The 16,389-nt window shown below is 37.8% G+C and overlaps 1 protein-coding gene across 3 annotated transcripts in view; it reads right to left on the bottom strand.

Annotated features, from left to right (window-relative positions):
* Positions 1 to 3,068: 3,068 nt before the first annotated feature.
* UPRT (uracil phosphoribosyltransferase homolog) overlaps positions 3,069 to 16,389 on the bottom strand; it is an 86,883-nt gene continuing 73,562 nt past the window's right edge. The window contains exons 7-9 of one of the 3 annotated variants that reach the window (XR_009256905.1): positions 12,170 to 12,251; positions 8,200 to 8,352; positions 3,069 to 3,593 (exon numbers count right to left, since the gene is read on the bottom strand). Coding sequence is in view for 1 of the 3 variants with exons in the window: in XM_058712260.1 (XP_058568243.1) it covers positions 3,547 to 3,593 (47 nt within the window). In the remaining 2 variants the exon portion in view is untranslated. The remainder of the gene's footprint in view (positions 3,594 to 8,199; positions 8,353 to 12,169; positions 12,252 to 16,389) is intronic. The other 2 variants (XR_009256906.1, XM_058712260.1) reach the window with 2 other exon arrangements.

The following is a 16,389-nucleotide window of genomic DNA, read 5'->3' as shown; positions in this document are numbered from 1 at the left end:
CAGCAAAGAAATTTAATCAATAATCAAAAATATTCAAATATACAAAAATCCAGGGCCAGATGGTTTTACAAGGAAATTCTCCCACACATTTAAAGGAGAGTTAATACCTGTTCTTCCTAACCTATTCCAAAAAATAGAAATGGAAGGACAACTTCCGAATTCATCTATGCAGCCAGGATTACCCTAAATCTGATCCCATTCAAAGACTCCACTAAAAAAAGAACTACAGTCCAATACCCTGATGAGCAACAATGCAAAAATTCTCAACAAAATACTAGTAAATCAAGTCCAAGTATACATCAAGTTATTCATTCACCATGATCAAGTGGGATTTGTCCCTGAGTTGCAAGGGTGGTTCAATAATTGCAAATCAATAAACATGATACACCACACTAATTTAAAAAGGATAGGAACCAAGTTATCCTCTTAATACATGCAGAAAAAGCATTTCACAAAGCACAACATCCATTCTTGATGGAAACCCTCAACAAAGTAGGAATACAGGGAACATAAAGGCCACATACAACATAAAGGCCACATACAAAAACCCTCAACATAAAGGCCACATACAAAAACCCTCAGCTAATATCATCCTCAATGGGGAAAAAACTGAGAGCTTTTTCTCTATGGTAAGGAGAAAGATAAGGATGCTTATTCTCACCACTGTTATTCAGCATAGTACTGGAAGTCCTAGCAACACTATTCAGTTTGCAGATGACATGATACTCTATGGACAAAGTCCAAAAGACCCCCCCCACCTTCAAAAATTACTAGAACTGATACAAAAATTCAGGAATGTCACAGGATACAAAATCAGTATACAGAATTTTTTTGTGTTTCTATACACCAATAATGAAGCATCAGAAACAGAAACCAAAGAATCAATCCCATTTACAATTGTACCAGTAATTATAAGATACTTAGGAATAAGCCTAACCAAAGAGGGAAAAGATCTGTATTCTTAAAACTATAAAAAATGATGAAAGATATTGAAGATGAAACAAACAAATGGAAAGACATTTAAAACTCATGAATTTGAAGAACATTATTAAAATGTCTATGCTACCCAAAGTAATCTACACATTTTATGCAATCCCTATCAAAATACCAGCAACATTTTACACAGACCTAGAATAAACAATCCTAAAATGTGTATGGAACCAAAAAAGACTCCAAATAGCCAAAGTCGTAGTGATCAAGACTGTATGGTACTGGCACTAACACAAAGATCGATGGAACAGAATAGAAAATCCAGAAATGGACTCACAACTATATGGTCAACTAGTCTTCAACAAAGCAGGAATGAATGTACAATGGAAAAGAGACAGACTCTTCAGCAAATGGTGTTGGGACAACTGGACAGCAACATGTAAAAGAATGAAACTGGAACACTTTCTTACACCATACACAAAAATATGTTCAAAACGGATGAAAGACCTAAATGTGAAACAGGAAACCATTAAAATCTTAGAGGAGAACACAGGCAGTAACTGCTTTGATATCAGCCATAGCAAATGCATACTACACTCATCTCTTGAGGAAAGGGAAACAAAAGCAATAATGAACTATTGGGACCCAATCAAGATAAAAAACCTCTGCATGGTGAAGAAAACAATTAGCAAGACTAAAAGGCAATCTTTAGAATGGGAGAAGATATTTACAGCTGATATATCTGATAAAGGGTTAATATCCAAAATATATGAAGAACTTATAAAACTCAATACTCAAATAATCCAGTTTAAAAATGGGCATAAGTCATGAATAGATATTTTTCCAAAGACATTCAGATCACTAACAGACACATGGAAATATGCTCAACATCATTCATCATCAGGAAAATAAAAATCATACTTCAATGACATATCAAATCACACCTGTCAATATGGCTAAAATTAATAACGAACAAACAGATGTTGGCGAGAATGCAGAGAAAGGGGAGCCCTATTTCACTGTCGTTGGGAATGCAAAGTGGTACAGCCAGTCAGGAAAACAATATTCCAAAAAATTTTAAAATAAAACTATCCTAAGTTTCAGCAAATGCACTACTAGGTATTTACCCAAAGGATACAAAAATACTGACTCAAAGGGAAACATGCACCGTGATGTTTATAGCAGCATTTTCAACAGTAGGCAAATTATGGAAAGAGCCCAAATATCCATCAACTGATGAATGGATACAGAAGATGTGGTGTGGTGTGTTTGTACACACACACACACACACACACACACACACACACACAATGGAATATTATCAGCCATCAAAAATAATGAAATCTTGCCATTTTCAATGACATGGGTGGAGCTAGACTGCATTATGCTAAGCAAAATAAGTCAGTCAGAGAAAGACAAATATCATATGCTTTCATTCATTTGTGGAATTTAAGAAACAAAACAGGTGAACATAGGGCTAAAAAAAAAAGAGTGGAAAACCATAAAAGAGACTCTTAACTATAGACAATAAACTGAGGGTTTCTGGGGGGGGGGTAGGCAGGGGATGGGGTAAATGGGTGATGGGTATTAAGGCAGGCCTTGTTGTGATGCATCCCGGGTGTTATATGTATATGATAAATCATTAAATTTTACTTCTGAAATTAATATTACATCATATTTTTCCAAACTGTAATTTAAGTAAAGACTTGAAACTACAAAGAAAAAAAAACACATAGTGTGATTGCATGAATAAAAAACAGGACCCCTATTTGCTGCCTATAAGTGACTCATTTGGAATCTAAAGATACATATAGATTGAAAGTGAGGAGATGGAGAAACATTTACCATGCAAATGGATGTGAAAAAAAGCCAGGGTAACAATACTTATATCAGACAAAATAGTTCTTACAACAAAGACTATAACAAAAGACAAAGAAAGACACTATAGAATCCTAAAGTGGACAATCCAACAAGAAGACATAACAATTGTAAATATTTATGCACCCAACATTGGAACACCCAAATTCTTAAAGCCATCAATAACAAACATAAAGGAAATCATCAATAGTAATACAATAATAGCAGGGGACTTTAACACCCCACTTACAACAATGGATTGATCATCCAAGCACACAATAAACAAAGAAACAGTAATTTTTAATGACACATTGGACCAGATAGATTCAACAGATAATTCCAGAACATTCAATCCTAAAACAGCAGCATACACATTCTTGACAAGTGCTCGTGGAACATTCTCCAGAATAGATTGCATAATAGGACACAAAACAAGTCTCAACAAATTTAGAGAGATCAAATTAATTCCATGCATCCTTCCTGACCACAATGCTATGAAGCTAGAAATCAACCCCATAAGAAAAAATCTGGAAAGAGTGCAAATACATGAATGTTAAATAACCTGCTACTAAACAATAAATGGGACAACCAAGAAATCAAAGAGGAAATTTAAAAAATACATGGAGACAGGGGCACCTGGGTGATTCAGTCAGTTGAGCGTCCAACTCTTCATTTCAGCTCCAGTCATGATCCTAGAGTTGTAGAATCGAGCCCACATCCGGCTTCACAGTGAGTGAGAAGCCTGCTTGAGATTCTCTCTCACTCTCTCTTTGCTACTCTTCCCCACTCGTGCTCTCTCTCTCTCCCTCTAAAATAAAAATTAAAAAAATAAAAATACATGTAGACAAATAAAGAAGAAAGAAACACTGGTCCAAAATCATTGGGATGCAGCAAAAGCTATTCTATGATGGAATTTTTGCATAACAGGCCTACCTCAAGAAACAAGAAAAATCTCAAACAACCAAAACTTACACATGAAGGAGCTAGAAAAGAGGGACCAACAAAACCTAAAACCAGTAGAATAAAGGAAATAATAAAGATTAAAGCAGAAATAAGCAAAATAGAGACTTAAAAAAACCAATAAAACAAATCAATTACACCAGGAGCTACTTCTTTGAAAAGGTGAACGAAATCAATACACATTTAGCCAGACTCATCAAAAAAAAAAAAAAGTGAGAGGAAGAAGATGCAAATGAACAAATAAAAAAAGAGGAGAAATGAAAACTGACACCATAGAAATACAATTATACGAGAATATTATGAAAAACTATATGCCAACAAATTGGACAACCTAGAAAAAATGGAGAAATTCCTAGATATATATAACCTCCAAAACTTGAATCAGTAAGAAATAGAAAATTTGAACAGTTACCAGCAATGGGCTTGAATCACTAATCAAAAAACCCCAAGAAACAAAACTACAGGATCAAATTGCTTCACAGGTGAATTCTACCAAACATTGAAATGAGGGTTAATATCTATTCTCAAAATAGTCCAAAAAATACAAGAGGAAGTATAACTTGCAAATTCATTCTATGAGAGGCCTGCATTATGCTGATACCAAAACCAGATAAATACACTACAAAAAAAGAATACTATAGGCCAATATCTCTGATGAATTTACATGCAAAAATCCTCAACAAAATGTTAGCAAACTGGATCCAACAAGACATTAAAAAAATAATTCACCACAATCAAGTAGGATTTATTCCTAGGTTGCAAGTGTGGTTCAGTATTTGCATATTAATCAGTGTGATATGTCACATCAATAAAAGAAAGGATAAAAAATACGACCATTTCAATAGACACAGAAAAAGCATTTGACAAAAGTATAACATCCATTCATGATAAAATCCCACAACCACGTAGGTTTAGACGGAACATACATCAACATAATAAAGGTCATATATGAAACACCCATAGCTAACATCATACTCAAGGGTGAACAACTGAAAGCTTTCCCCCTAAGGTCAGGAATAAGAGAAGGATGTTCACTATCACCATTACTATTTAACATAGTACTGGATGTCCTAGCCAGAGCAATCAACAAGAAAAATGAATAAAAGGCATCCAAATTGACAAGGAAGAAATCAAACTGTCACTATCTGCAGACAACATGATACCCTGTATAGAAAACCGAAAAGACTCCACCGAAAAGTGCTAGAACTGATACACAAATTCAGTAAAGTCACAGCATACAAAATGATCATACAGAAATCTGTTTTGCATTTTCATACACCAATAATGAAACAGCAGAAAGAGAAATCAAGGAATCAATCCCATTGACAATTACACCAAAAATCATAAGATACCTAAGAAATGGAAAAACATTCCATGCTTATGGATTGGAAGAACAAATATTGTTAAAATGTGTACACTACACAAAGAAATCTACACATTTAATGCAATCCCTATCAAAATATCACCAGCATTTTTTCACAGAACTAAACAAACAATCCTAAAATTTGTATGGAATATCAAAAGATCCCAAATAGTTGAAGCAATCTTGAAAAAGAAAAACAGAGCTAGAGGCATCACAATTCCAGACTTCAAATTATATTACAAAGCTAAGTGATCAAAACAATATGATACTGGCACAAAAATAGACACATAAATCAATAGAACCGAATGGAAATGCAGAAATGAAACCACAACCATATGATCAATTAATCTTTGATGAAGCAGGAAAGAATATACAATGCTAAAAATAATGTCTCTCCAGCAAATAGTGTTTTTTTATTTGTGGTTACCATTAGTTTTGTATATCAATTCTGCAGATAGCAGTCTATATTAAGTTGACCATTGTTTAAGTTTGAACCCATGCTTTACTTCTCCCTCCCCACACACATATTAGGTGTTTGGTGTCATATTTTCCACCCTTTTATTTTTAAAAATAAAATTACACCAGGAGCTACTTCTTTGAAAAGGTGAACGAAATCAATACACATTTAGCCAGACTCATCAAAAAAAAAAAAAGTGAGAGGAAGAAGATGCAAATGAACAAATAAAAAAAGAGGAGAAATGAAAACTGACACCATAGAAATACAATTATACGAGAATATTATGAAAAACTATATGCCAACAAATTGGACAACCAATTTGTTGTGAATACATTGTGAATGACTTTTTATAGAAATACTTGTTTTTACTGCTTTTGTGTTTCCTATTTTACCTAGTCACTTTGGTCTTTCCTTTCCACTCAAAGAGTCCCCTTGAATATTTCATGGAAAGCTGGTCATGAACTCCTTTTGCTTTTGTTTGAGAAACTCTGTATCTTATTTTGTTCTGAATGATAGCCTTGGTGGCTGCAGATTTTCCCTTTCAGAACTTTGAATATATCATGTCACTCTTTTCTGGCTTACTAAGTTTCTACTGAAAAATCTGTTTATAACCTTATGGGGTTTCCCTTGTATCTAACTGTTTTCTTTTCTCTTGCTGCTTTAAATTTTTTTTATCACTACTTTTTCCATTTTGATTACTACGTGTCTTGGTGTGGACCTCCTTTGTTTGATTTCTGTTGGGGGATCTCTGTGCCTCCTGGACCTGGATATCTGTTTCTTTTGCTAGATTAGGGGTGTTTTCAGCTATTATTTCTTCAAGTAAATTTTCCTCCCCTTTTTTTCTCTCTTCTTCTGGGATCCCCATAATGAAAATGTTATTATGCTTGCTTCAGTCACCACGTTCCCTAAGTCTAGTCTCATTTTGCATAATTATTTTTTGTCATTTGTTCAGCTTTATTACTTTACATTACTCTGTGTTCTAGTTCATTAATTCATTCTTCTGTTTCTTCCAGCCTGCTATATACTCCATTAAGTGTATTTTTAATTTCATTTATTGTGTTCTTCCTCTCTGGTTCTTTTTTTTATGTTTTCTCTCTCTTTCTTAAGGTCTCACTGATGTTCTCTACTCTTCTCAAATCCAGTGAATATCATTATAACATTACTTTAAATTCTCTATCAGACACTTTACTTATGTTTTTTTCACTTAGGTCTCTTGCTGTCGTTTTGTCCTGTCCTTTTTTGTGACATATTCTTCTGTATCCTCATTTTGCCTACCTCTTTATATTTGTGTTAGTAAAGTCAACTATGTTTCTTGCTCTTGAAAGTAGTGGGCCAGATGTACACTTTTAACTAGGTAGCCCTGGTCCTCTTCCAGCAGGAGGAGGAGCTCCACAAAGCTTGCAGAGCCAGCAGGGGCACTTCTCAAAGTGTGCAAAGTTGGGCAGGGGCACAATGCCATGTGGCCACATACTGAAGAAAAGGTTCCCAGACACTTAGACTGAGAGGATGTGCAGGGCTGCCTATGCCAGTGAAAGAACAGCAGCAGCAGCAAACTGCATATAGTCTTTATTTCTTGTTTGCCAGATATAAACATCAAACAATGTTGAAGCATGGGAGGAAACCACAAAGAACCCCAGACATAGACCAAACACACATCTGGTGTTTACATGAAAACATGCAGGGAAGATGTACAGTTTCAAGGACTGCTAGGCAATTATAATGGGTCTGTTCCCTAACAGGCTCCTGGGGAATCATAGGGCTCTGGATCTCATAGTGCTATCGAGTTCGACAGCCTTGAGACCAGAATACCTCTGACATTTCAGGAATTGCCCCATTCACTTTCCCAGGGCTTAAAATACACTCTCTAAAAATAACTCCACAATGCCACAAGCTGTGGGCTTCAGTATTCTTCCATAAGGGATGTACCAGCCACCATGTTGACCTGGCTGGGCTGCTCTACAAAGCATGTGTGAGCAAGGTGTGCACTTTTAACAAGGTGTGCTTGTCCTCCATGGGAGGTCAGGAGGAGCAGTGTTTTCAAAGATTGTGTGGATCTTCTGGGAGAGGGTATCCAAAGTACCAGGACTGAGGCAAGTCTGGCTGAAGGGGGCAGAGCACAGTGTAAGCAAGTGAGGTAGTAAGTGCTGGTGCAGCGTTGGTTCCTGCAGGTGGCTGTGTGTTTATAGTGACAGGTAGGGGAGAGAATCAGCACCTGTCAGATCCTGTGTGCCTGGTAAAGTCCCTGAGCAAACTCTGAGATTAGTAACTAACTCTCCCTCCCATAAGCCCTGGGCACCTTTCAAACTGCTTCTTCCAAGCTGTATCTCCACAGACTGTTTGCTGTGTTTTTCTCTTTAGCACCAAGGGCTCAGATCCTAGAGCCCTCTGGGCTCTCTCACAGGAAAGGCCACTGATTTTTAAAATTCCAGGCTTTAAGTCCCACTAGTTGTAAGCATTCATGAAATTCAGCCCCTCTGATTTTCAAAGTCAAATGCTGTGGGGATTTCCCTTCATTTTGTAGGCTCCCCAGCGTACTAGTCTGTTTCTCACCATTCTCTGAACCCACAGCTCCCTCCTTCTGGTGGTCAGCCCCATGGGTTTTAGGTTCCCACCAAGTCCTCACCCTTCCTACCTTCTTTAATATGGCCTCTTATCTACATTTTGTTGTGGCCTTTGTTCAGCCAGTCTTTGGGTCCTTTTCTGGGTTGTTTGCTCTGATGCAATGTCATCTAGTTGTATCCATGGGATAATATTAGTTTAGGGCCTTCCTACCCTGCCATATTCCCTGGAAGTGGAATATTCCAATCAAAATTCCAATCAAAATAAACTCTAAACAAAACATTTTAAGAGAGATGAACAGGTGTACATTTTATAATGATACTCAAAGATAAAATTCTAATATTCTTGGCAATAAAATGACCAAAACAAAGATGCCAGCTTTCTGCATGTCTTTCAATATTGTAATGCAATTTCTAGTCACAGAAAGTAGGCAAAAAAGGAAGAAAATTCATTCAAATTGGATGGGAATAACTAAAACTATCTCTATATGCATATAACATGGTATTTTATATATAAAATCCTAAAGAAAACACACACAAAAAGTTTTAGAGCTAATAAATTCTGCAAAGTTGCAGGATGTAAGATCAGTACAGAAAATCTATTATAACTACACAGTCGCAGTGAACAATCTAAAAGAAAATTAATGAAAGAATTTCATTTAGAATAGCATCAAAATGAAAAAATACTTAGGGATAAATTTAATCAAGGAGGTAGAAGCCTTGTATACTGAAAACTACAAAGCATTGCTGAAGGAAATTAAAGAAAACAGAAGTAAACGGAAAGACATCTCATGTTTCTGGGTTGAAAGACAATATTGTTAAGATGTCAATATTACTCAAAGTGACCTTCAGATTCAGTACAATTCCTATTTAAAAAATCCCAGTGGCCCATTTTTCAGAAACTAAAATTCGTAAGGAATTTCAAGGGACCGCAAGTAGCCAAAACAATCCTGATAAATCACAAAGTAGAACTCATACTTCCTGATATCAAAACTTACTATAAAGCTACAGTAATCAAAACTAGCATAAGGATAAACATATACAACAATAAAACAGAATTGCGAATCCATAAATATACTCTTACATTTATAGTCAATTGATTCAAGACAATTCAATGGGGAATGAATAGTCTTTTTTGTAAATGGCACTGAGACAACTGCAAAGGAATAACGTTGAACACTTTCCTTACACCATACATAAAAATAAACTGAAAATGCATTACATATTGTATGATTACATTTCTATCACATGTTAAGAATAAGAAAATCCATTGAAAGAGAAGGTAAACTAGTGATTGCCAGAGACTGAGGGAGGCAGAATGGAGAGTGACTACTAATGAATATAGATTTTCTTACTGTGATAATAAATATATTCTTGAATTAGATTGTGCCGGTTGCTCAATGTTGTGAATGTATTTAAAAAGATTAAATATTTTATTTTATTTTATTTTATTTTATTTTATTTTATTAATTTAATTTAATTTTTAAAATTTACAACCAAGTTAGTTAGCGTACAGTGCAACAATTATTTCAGGAGTAGATTCCGTAATGCCCACTACCCATTTAGCCCATCCCGCCTCCCACAACTGGCAGAACTGTTTGTTCTCCCTTTTAAAAGAGTTTCTTATGTTATGTTCACTATTTTATATTATTTTTGTTCCCTTCCCTTGTGTTCATCTGTTCTGTATCTTAAAGTCCTCAAATGAGTGAAGTTATATGATTTTTGTCTCTCTCTGTCTGATTAATTTTGCTTAGCATAATACCCTCCAGTTCCATCCATGTAGTTGCAAATGGCAAGATTTGATTCTATTTGATTGTCAAGTAATACTCCATTGTATATATATATACCACATCTTCTTTATCCATTCATCCATCGATGGACAATTGGGTTCTTTCCATATTTTGGCTATTGTTGATAGTGCTGCTAAAACACTGGGGTGCATGTGCCCCTTCAAAACAGCATACCTGTATCACTTGGATAAATACCTAGTAGTGCAATTGCTGGGTCGTATTTTTAATCTTTTGAGGAACCTCCATACTGTTTTCAAGAGTGGCTGCACCAGTTTGCATTCCCACCAGCAGTGCAAAAGAGATCCTCTTTCTCCGCATCCTCGCCAACATCTGTTTTTGCCTGAGTTGTTAATGTTAGCCATTCTAACAGGTGTGAGGTGGTATCTCATTCTGGTTTTGATTTGTATTTCCCTGATGATGAGTGATGTTGAGCATTTTTTCATGTGTCAGTTGGCTATCTGGATGTCTTCTTCGGAGAAGTGTCTATTCATGTCTTTTGCCCATTTCTTCACTGGATTATTAGTTTTTTGGGTGTTGAGTTTGCTATGTTCTTGATAGATTTTGAATACTAACCCTTTATTTGATATGTCATTTGCAAATATCTTCTCCAATTCTCTAGGTTGCCTTTTAGTTTTCTTGATTGTTTCCTTTGCTGTGAAGAAGGTTTTTATTTCATGATGTCCCAATAGTTCATGTTTGCTTTTGTTTCCCTTGCCTCCACAGACGTGTTGCGTAAGAAGTTGCTGCGGCCAAGATCAAAGAGGTTTTTGCCTGCTTTCTCCTCGAGGATTTTGATGGCTTTCTGTCTTACATTGAAGTCTTCCGTCCATTTTGAGTATATTTTTGTGTATGGTGTAAGAAAGTGGTCCAGGTTCATTCTTCTGCATGTCGCTGTCCAGTTTTCCCAGCACCACTTTCTGAAGAGACTGTCTTTATTCCATTGGCTATTCTTTCCTGCTTTGTCAAAGATTAGTTGCCCATACGTTTGTGGGTGCATTTCTGGGTTCTCTATTCTGGTCCATTGAACTGAGTGTCTGTTCTTGTGCCAGTACCATACTGTCTTGATGATTATGGCTTTGTAGTATAGCTTGAAGTCTGGGATTGTGGTGCCTCCTGCTTTGGTTTTCTTTTTCAAGATTGCTTTGGCTATTCAGGGTCTTTTCTGGTTCCATACAAATTTTAGGACTGTTTGTTCTAGCTTTGTGAAGAATGCTGGTGTTACTTTGATAGGGATTACACTGAATGTGTAGATTGTTTTGGGTAGTATCGACATTTTAACAATATTTGTTCTTCCTTTCCAGGAACATGGAATCTTTTTCCATTTTTTGGTGTCTTCTTCAATTTCTTTCATGAGCTTCCTATAGTTTTCAGTGTATAGATTTTTCACCTCTTTGGTTAGATTTATTCCTAGGTATTTTACAGTTTTTTGTGCAGCTGTAAATGGGATCAATTCCTTGATTTCTCTTTCTGTTGCTTCATTGTTGGTGTATAGGAATGGAATCATTTTCTGTGCATTGATTTTATATCCTGCAATTTTGCTGAATTCATGAATCAATTCTAGCAGTTTTTGGTGGAATTTTTGGGTGTTCCATATAGAGTATCATGTCATCTGCAAAGAGTGAAAGTTTGACCTCCTCCTGGCTGATTTGGATGCGTTTTATTTTTTTGTGTTGTCTGATTGCAGAGGCTAAGGCTTCCAATACTATGTTGAATAACAGTGGCGAGAGTGGACACCCCTGTCTTGTTCCTGACCTTAGGAGGAAAGCTCTCAGATTTTCCCCATTAAGGATGATATTATCATTGGGTCGTTCATATATGGCCTTTATGATCTCAAGGTATGCTCCTTCTATCCCTACTTTCTTGAAGGTTTTTATCAAGAAAGTAGGCTGTATTTTGTCAAATGCTTTCTCTGCATCTATTGAGAGGATCATATGGTTCTTGTCTTTTCTTTTATTGATGTGATGAATCATGTTAATTGTTTTGCGGATATTGAACCAGCCCTGCATCCCAGGTATAAATCCCACTTGGTTGTGGTGAATAATTTTTTTTAATGTATTGTTGGATACAGTTGGCTAATATCTTGTTGAGGATTTTTGCATCCATGTTCATCAGGGAAATTGATTTATACTTCTCCTTTTTAGTGGGGTCTCTGGTTTTAGAAAGCAATTAAATATTTTAAAGTGTTACTTTTATGGTATGTGAATGTCACAATAAAAAAAGTGATGAGAGAAAAAAGCATGAATGCTTTACATACTTTTATGGATGTGGGCTCACATCCAACATGAGGGCAAGCAAAGAATGGTACCAATTGTAGAGTCTCTACTTCTGTAGAGGACCTAGGGATGTAAGGATAGGGGAGATACGACACAGCTATTCAGTCCTTTCACACACCACTTCAAATTTTTTTCCTACTTGATAAAGTGGTTTTAGGACCAGGACTACAACAGTGCCTGTCAGAACAAGGGATGATCCGTAAGAAACCAGTTATACCTGTAAATCTTTATGGCAGAATTTCAAAGATCCTTTTGGTATGGATTATACTTTGACCCCATCTTGCAAAATTGGAATTGACAATGACTGCAGTTGTGTTGCCCAGTGGTCCAGATAGCCTACTAGTTATCTATCTGTGTAACCCTATTCTATACAAATGGGAATGGACTGGAAGGAAAGCACTTGCTAGACTCTTACTGTTGTTGCCAGCAATCTGAACCAGCACTGTCATTGAATCTGGAACTCCTTCTAAAGATGGAAAGGTTTGCCAGCGCTTGAGAGCAAGACTGCAGAATGTCTGGGGCTACGCGGAGCTGCTGGGGGAGAGGGAAGATGGCGGCTTAGGAGGACGCCGGGCTCAGCTCACGTCCTGCTGATCACTTAGATTCCACCTACACCTGCCTAAATAACCCAGAAAACTGCCAGAGGATTAGCAGAATGGAGTCTCTGGAGCCAAGTGCAAACAAGAGGCCCATGGAAGAGGGTAGGAAGGACGGCGAGGCGGTGCACGCTCCACGGACTGGCGGGAGGGAGCCGGGGCGGAGGGGCGGCTCGCTGGCCAAGCAGAGCCCCCGAGTCTGGCTGGCAAAAGCAGAGGGGCCGGACGGACTGTGTTCCGACAGCAAGTGCAACTTAGCGTCTGGGATGTCATAAGTTAACTGCTCTGCTCAGAAAGCGGGAAGGCTGGAGGACAAATGGAGGGAGAGCTGCTGAGCCCCCGGACAACAGAGCTCAGTTTGGTGGGGAACAAAGGCGCTTGCCAGCGCCATCTCCCCCGCCTATCCCCCAGCCAAAATCCCAAAGGGAACCAGTTCCTGCCAGGGAACTTGCTCACTCCCAGCAAACACCCAACTCTGTGCTTCTGCTGAACCAAACCTCTGGCAGCGGATCTGACTCCCTCCCGCTGCCACAGGGCCCCTCCTGAAGTGGATCATCTAAGGAGAAGCGAGCTAAGCCTGCCCCTCCTGCCCCCATGCACCTTGCCTACCCACCCCAGCTAATACGCCAGATCCCCAGCACCACAAGCCTGGCAGTGTGCAAGTAGCCCAGACGGGCCACGCCACCCCACAGTGAATTCCGCCCCTAGGAGAGGGGAAGAGAAGGCACACACCAGTCTGACTGTGGCCCCAGTGGTGGGCTGGGGGCAGACATCAGGTCGGACTGCGGCCCCGCCCACCAACTCCAGTTATACACCACAGCACAGGGGAAGTGCCCTGCAGGTCCTCACCGCTCCAGGACTATCCAAAATGACCAAACAGACAAAAACTGAAGGAATTTGTCACCACTAAACCAGCCCTACAAGAGATCCTAAGGGGGATCCTGTGAGACAAAGTACCAGAGACATCACTACAAGCATAAAACATACAGACATCACAATGATTCTAAACCCGTATCTTTCTATAATAACACTGAATGTAAATGGATTAAATGCGCCAACCAAAAGACATAGGGTATGAGAATCGATAAAAAAAAACAAGACCCATCTATTTGCTGTCTACAAGAGACTCATTTTAGATCTGAGGACACCTTCAGATTGAGAGTGAGGGGATGGAGAACTATTTATCATGCTACTGGAAGCCAAAAGAAAGCTGGAGTAGCCATACTTATATCAGACAAACTAGACTTTAAATTAAAGGCTGTGACAAGAGATGAAGAAGGGCATTATATAATAATTACAGGGTCTATCCATCAGGAAGAGCTAACAATTATAAATGTCTATGCGCCGAATACCGGAGCCCCCAAATATATGAAACAATTACTCATAAACATAAGCAACCTTATTGATAAGAATGTGGTAATTACAGGGGACTTTAACACCCCACTTACAACAATGCATAGATCATCTAGACACATGGTCAATAAAGAAACAAGGTCCCTGAATGATACATTGGATCAGATGGACTTGACAGATATATTTAGAACTCTGCATTCCAAAGCAACAGAATATACTTTCTTCTCGAATGCACATGGAACATTCTCCAAGATAGATCATATACTGGGTCACAAAACAGCCCTTCATAAGTTTACAGGAATTGAAATTATACCATGCATACTTTCAGACCACAATGCTATGAAGCTTGAAATCAACCACAGGAAAGAGTCTGGAAAACCTCCAAAAGCATGGAGGTTAAAGAACACCCTACTAACAAATGAGTGGGTCAACCAGGCAATTAGAGAAGAAATTAAAAAAATATATGGAAACAAACGAAAATGAAAATACAACAATCCAAACGCTTTGGGATGCAGCGAAGGCAGTCCTGAGAGGAAAATACATTGCAATCCAGGCCTATCTCAAGAAACAAGAAAAATCACAAATACAAAATCTAACAGCACACCTAAAGGAAATAGAAGCAGAACAGCAAAGGCAGCCTAAACCCAGCAGAAGAAGAGAAATAATACAGATCAGAGCAGAAATAAACAATATAGAATCTAAAAAAACTGTAGAGCAGATCAATGAAACCAAGAGTTGGTTTTTTGAAAAAATAAACAGAATTGAGAAACCTCTAGCCAGGCTTCTCAAAAAGAAAAGGGAGATGACCCAAATAGATAAAATCATGAAGGAAAATGGAATTATTACAACCAATCCCTCAGAGATACAAACAATTATCAGGGAATACTATGAAAAATTATATGCCAACCAATTGGACAACCTGGAAGAAATGGACAAATTCCTAAACACCCACACTCTTCCAAAACTCAATCAGGAGGAAATAGGAAGCTTGAACAGACCCATAACCAGCGAAGAAATTGAATTGGTTATCAAAAATCTCCCAACAAATAAGAGTCCAGGACCAGATGGCTTCCCAGGGGAGTTCTACCAGACGTTTAAAGCAGAGATAATACCTATCCTTCTCAAGCTATTCCAAGAAATAGAAAGGGAAGGAAAACTTCCAGACTCATTCTATGAAGCCAGTATTGATTCCTAAACCAGACAGAGACCCAGTAAAAAAAGAGAACTACAGGCCAATATCCCTGATGAATATGGATGGAAAAATTTTCAATAAGATACTAGCAAATCGATTCAAAGGCATATAAAAAGAATTATTCACCATGATCAAGTGGGATTCATTCCTGGGATGCAGGGCTGGTTCAATATTCGCAAATCAATCAACGTGATACATCACATTAACAAAAAAAAAGAGAAGAACCATATGATCATGTCAATCGATGCAGAAAAGGCCTTTGACAAAATTCAGCACCCTTTCTTAATAAAAACCCTTGAGAAAGTCGGGATAGAAGGAACATACTTAAACATCATAAAAGCCATTTATGAAAAGCCTACAGCTAACATCATCCTCAACGGGGAAAAACTGAGAGCTTTTTCCCTGACATCAGGAACACGATAGGGATGCCCACTCTCACCGCTGTTGTTTCACATAGTGCTGGAAGTGCTAGCATCAGCAATCAGACAACAAAAGGAAATCAAAGGCATCCACATTGGCAAAGATGAAGTCAAGCTTTCGCTTTTTGCAGATGACATGATATTATACATGGAAAATCCGATAGACTCCACCAGAAGTCTGCTAGAACTGATTCATGAATTCAGCAAAGTTGTAGGATACAAAATCAATGTACAGAAATCAGTTGCATTCTTATACACTAACAATGAAGCGACAGAAAGACAAATAAAGAAACTGATCCCATTCACAATTGCACCAAGAAGCATAAAATACCTAGGAATCAATCTAACCAAAGATGTAAAAGATCTGTATGCTGAAAACTATAGAAAGCTTATGAAGGTAATTGAAGAAGATATAAAGAAATGGAAAGACATTCCCTGCTCATGGATTGGAAGAATAAATATTGTCAAAATGTCAATACTACCCAAAGCTATCTACACATTCAATGCAATCCCAATCAAAATTGCACCAGCATTCTTCTCGAAACGAGAACAAGCAATCCTAAAATTCATATGGAACCACAAAAGGCCCCAAATAGCCAAAGTAATTTTGAAGAAGACCAAAGCAGGAGGCATCACAATCC

This window comes from Neofelis nebulosa, chromosome X (assembly GCF_028018385.1).
Source record: "Neofelis nebulosa isolate mNeoNeb1 chromosome X, mNeoNeb1.pri, whole genome shotgun sequence".
In the NCBI taxonomy this organism is placed as follows: domain Eukaryota; kingdom Metazoa; phylum Chordata; class Mammalia; order Carnivora; family Felidae; genus Neofelis; species Neofelis nebulosa.
The sequence above is the reverse complement of the archived record's forward strand: the minus strand, read 5'-3'. Positions and strand labels throughout refer to the sequence as shown.